Genomic DNA, 2,502 nt, shown 5'->3' on the forward strand with positions numbered 1-2,502 from the left:
GGAAGCAGGATGAATCATTGCTCTGCTAAAGGAAGGAACTGGCGAATCACCGCACTATTAGGCATTTTTTTAGATCCAGCATTAGTTTGAGAAACATGGCTACAGGCAGAAGCATTCAGCTTTTTTGGTGCTGAATTTATTTGAGACGTGTTTGACTAACACAAATAAATCAGGTGCCAAAAGACCAAATTCTTTTGCCATTTGTTTCTCAAACAGCAAATATGAAAAATAAAATATGCACATGCCTATTAGATATAAAGACTGAGATTTATTAAGAGATGTGTGAACTTTGTCCCAATGAATAGAACATCTAGGAGTTGCTCTATGGCTATGACTTCAAACTTAATATTGTAGTTATAGGTGAATGTTTTATGTCTATAGGTAAACCTATTTGTTTCATGATTTGTATAGAGCATTGCAAAGAAATTACATAGAAGTCATTTAGAAAATTGTATGCCGTCTTAAAGGGAAGGTCTAGTCAAAATTAAACTCATGATTCAGGTAGGGCATGCAATTTTAAACAACTTTCCAATTGACTAATCATTAAATTTGCTTTGTTCCCTTGGTGGTATTTTTGAAAAGCTAAACCTAGGTAGGCTTAAACGGATTTCTAAACCATTTAAAACCGCCTCTTAGGTCAGAGCATTTTTAAACTTTTTCACAGTTAGACAGTACTAGTTCATGTGTGTCATAGATAACATTGTGCTCACTCCTGTTGAGTTATTTAGGAGTCGGCATGTCTGTCAAAAGCACTGATATAAGGGGGCAGTCTGCAGAGCCTCAGAAACAAGGTAATCACCTATAACTTTTAAGCAAAACTGGGGAATGGGTAGTAAAGGGATTATCTATATTTTTAAAAAATAAAATTTCTGGTGTAGACTGTCCCTTTGAGACATAGGCCATTTTTTTCTCTTTATGGATCATAAGTTTACAGAACATTGCCACCACATGTAGAATATAAAACATTTTTATTGTTAAAACAGTATAAACATCTTTAAGTAAACTATCATATGAAGTGCCCAAATAACCCCACAATACACCATCTGGGTTAATGTTAAAAGTCCTGGGATTCAGCAACTTTAGGTTCTTGTGTTGATCCTTTAAAGGTTTTCTTTGGTAGAAGCTGGGCATGGATGTTTGGCAAGACACCCCCATCAGCAATAGTGATGCCATCAAATAGCTTAGCCAGTTCCTCATCATTCCTGACTGCCAGCTGGATGTGCCTGGGTAAAATCCTGGATTTCTTGTTGTCTCTGGCAGCATTTCCTGCCAGCTCTAAAACCTCTGCGCAGAGATATTCCAGAGTAGCTGCCATGTAGATAGCAGATCCAGACCCAATCCGCTCTGCATAGTTTCCCTTCCTCAGGAACCTGTGGATACGGCCAACTGGGAACTGGAGACCGGCCTTAGCGGATTTGGATGTCTTGCCAGCTGCAGGCTTGGTGACCTTCTTTCCACGACCAGACATGGCAAAAGTCTGAATTAAAAACAGTTTATAAGTGAATTTGCACAGACTAAAGAGTTAATACAAGAGGAGAAAATGGTACTACTTGTGATAGTCACTTTTTACTTATTAAAGTGCGATTCAATATTCACACATTAATTAAATGGGGACTGCCATTTACCAACAAACTTAGACAGGAAAAGCGTACAAGACACAAAACAGGGTATACTAGTTAGCACTCAATCACCACAAAGATACAGATGCAATAAAGTAAAGTCATCTAATCCTCCAAAACGTGAGTGCAATAAAACACATTAAAAATAGTGTGAAATAAAGCAGAAACACAAGTATCCAAATATATTTCAGGGCATTTAAAAGATCAGGTAGCACTATATAATTTCAACACTGAGCAATAAAAATAAATTCCTGCCCTATGTAGAACATGGAGCTGAACATTCAGAATAGAAAAGAGTATATCCACTTCTATAGATTTTTAATGCAGAGTCCAAGGAAACTCTACGTGGTGAGAGCTGCTAATATCTTAGGCAGTCAAGTAATTCATAGAATAAGTTTTCTGAACACACTAGAGGTAATGTTATATAAGGGCATTAGGATTGGATACAATGTATAGTATGATTAAAGGTTGAGAGCTTGAAAACGTTGCTGTATTCCAGTTGATCTGCATTCTGCCAATAAAATATTAGTTTATTTTGCAACAGTGTTACCGTTTGTGCTGGGAAGCTACTCTGTATACTATGCAATTTTAAACAACTTTCCAAATTACTTTTAATCATCAAATTCCCTCTTGGTATTCTTTATCTTTACGTCACTGACCGTTTTTCCACAACTAGAGGGCATTTTAGTTCATGTGTGCCATAGATGATTGTTCTCAAGCACATGGAGCTACCTAGGAGTCAGCCCTGATTGGCTAAAGGACATACTTTAAACCGAGAGAAATCTCAATGTATCCTTCCTGGTAAAATATTTTATAAATAAAATAAATAGTGTCAAAAGAAATAAAATAAGGGGGCAATCTGCAGAGGCTGAGATACAAGGGG

At 36.9% G+C, this 2,502-nt stretch overlaps 1 protein-coding gene across 1 annotated transcript; it reads right to left on the bottom strand.

The window, feature by feature from the left end:
• Nucleotides 1-1,054: 1,054 nt before the first annotated feature.
• LOC128651549 (histone H2A, sperm-like) lies at nucleotides 1,055-1,468 on the bottom strand. The gene has a single exon (XM_053704570.1). It carries the CDS (start codon nucleotides 1,466-1,468, stop codon nucleotides 1,055-1,057), a length of 414 nt encoding a protein of 137 aa, XP_053560545.1.
• Between the last annotated feature and the right edge of the window lie 1,034 nt (nucleotides 1,469-2,502).

This window comes from Bombina bombina, chromosome 3 (assembly GCF_027579735.1).
Source record: "Bombina bombina isolate aBomBom1 chromosome 3, aBomBom1.pri, whole genome shotgun sequence".
Classification (NCBI taxonomy): Eukaryota; Metazoa; Chordata; class Amphibia; order Anura; family Bombinatoridae; genus Bombina; species Bombina bombina.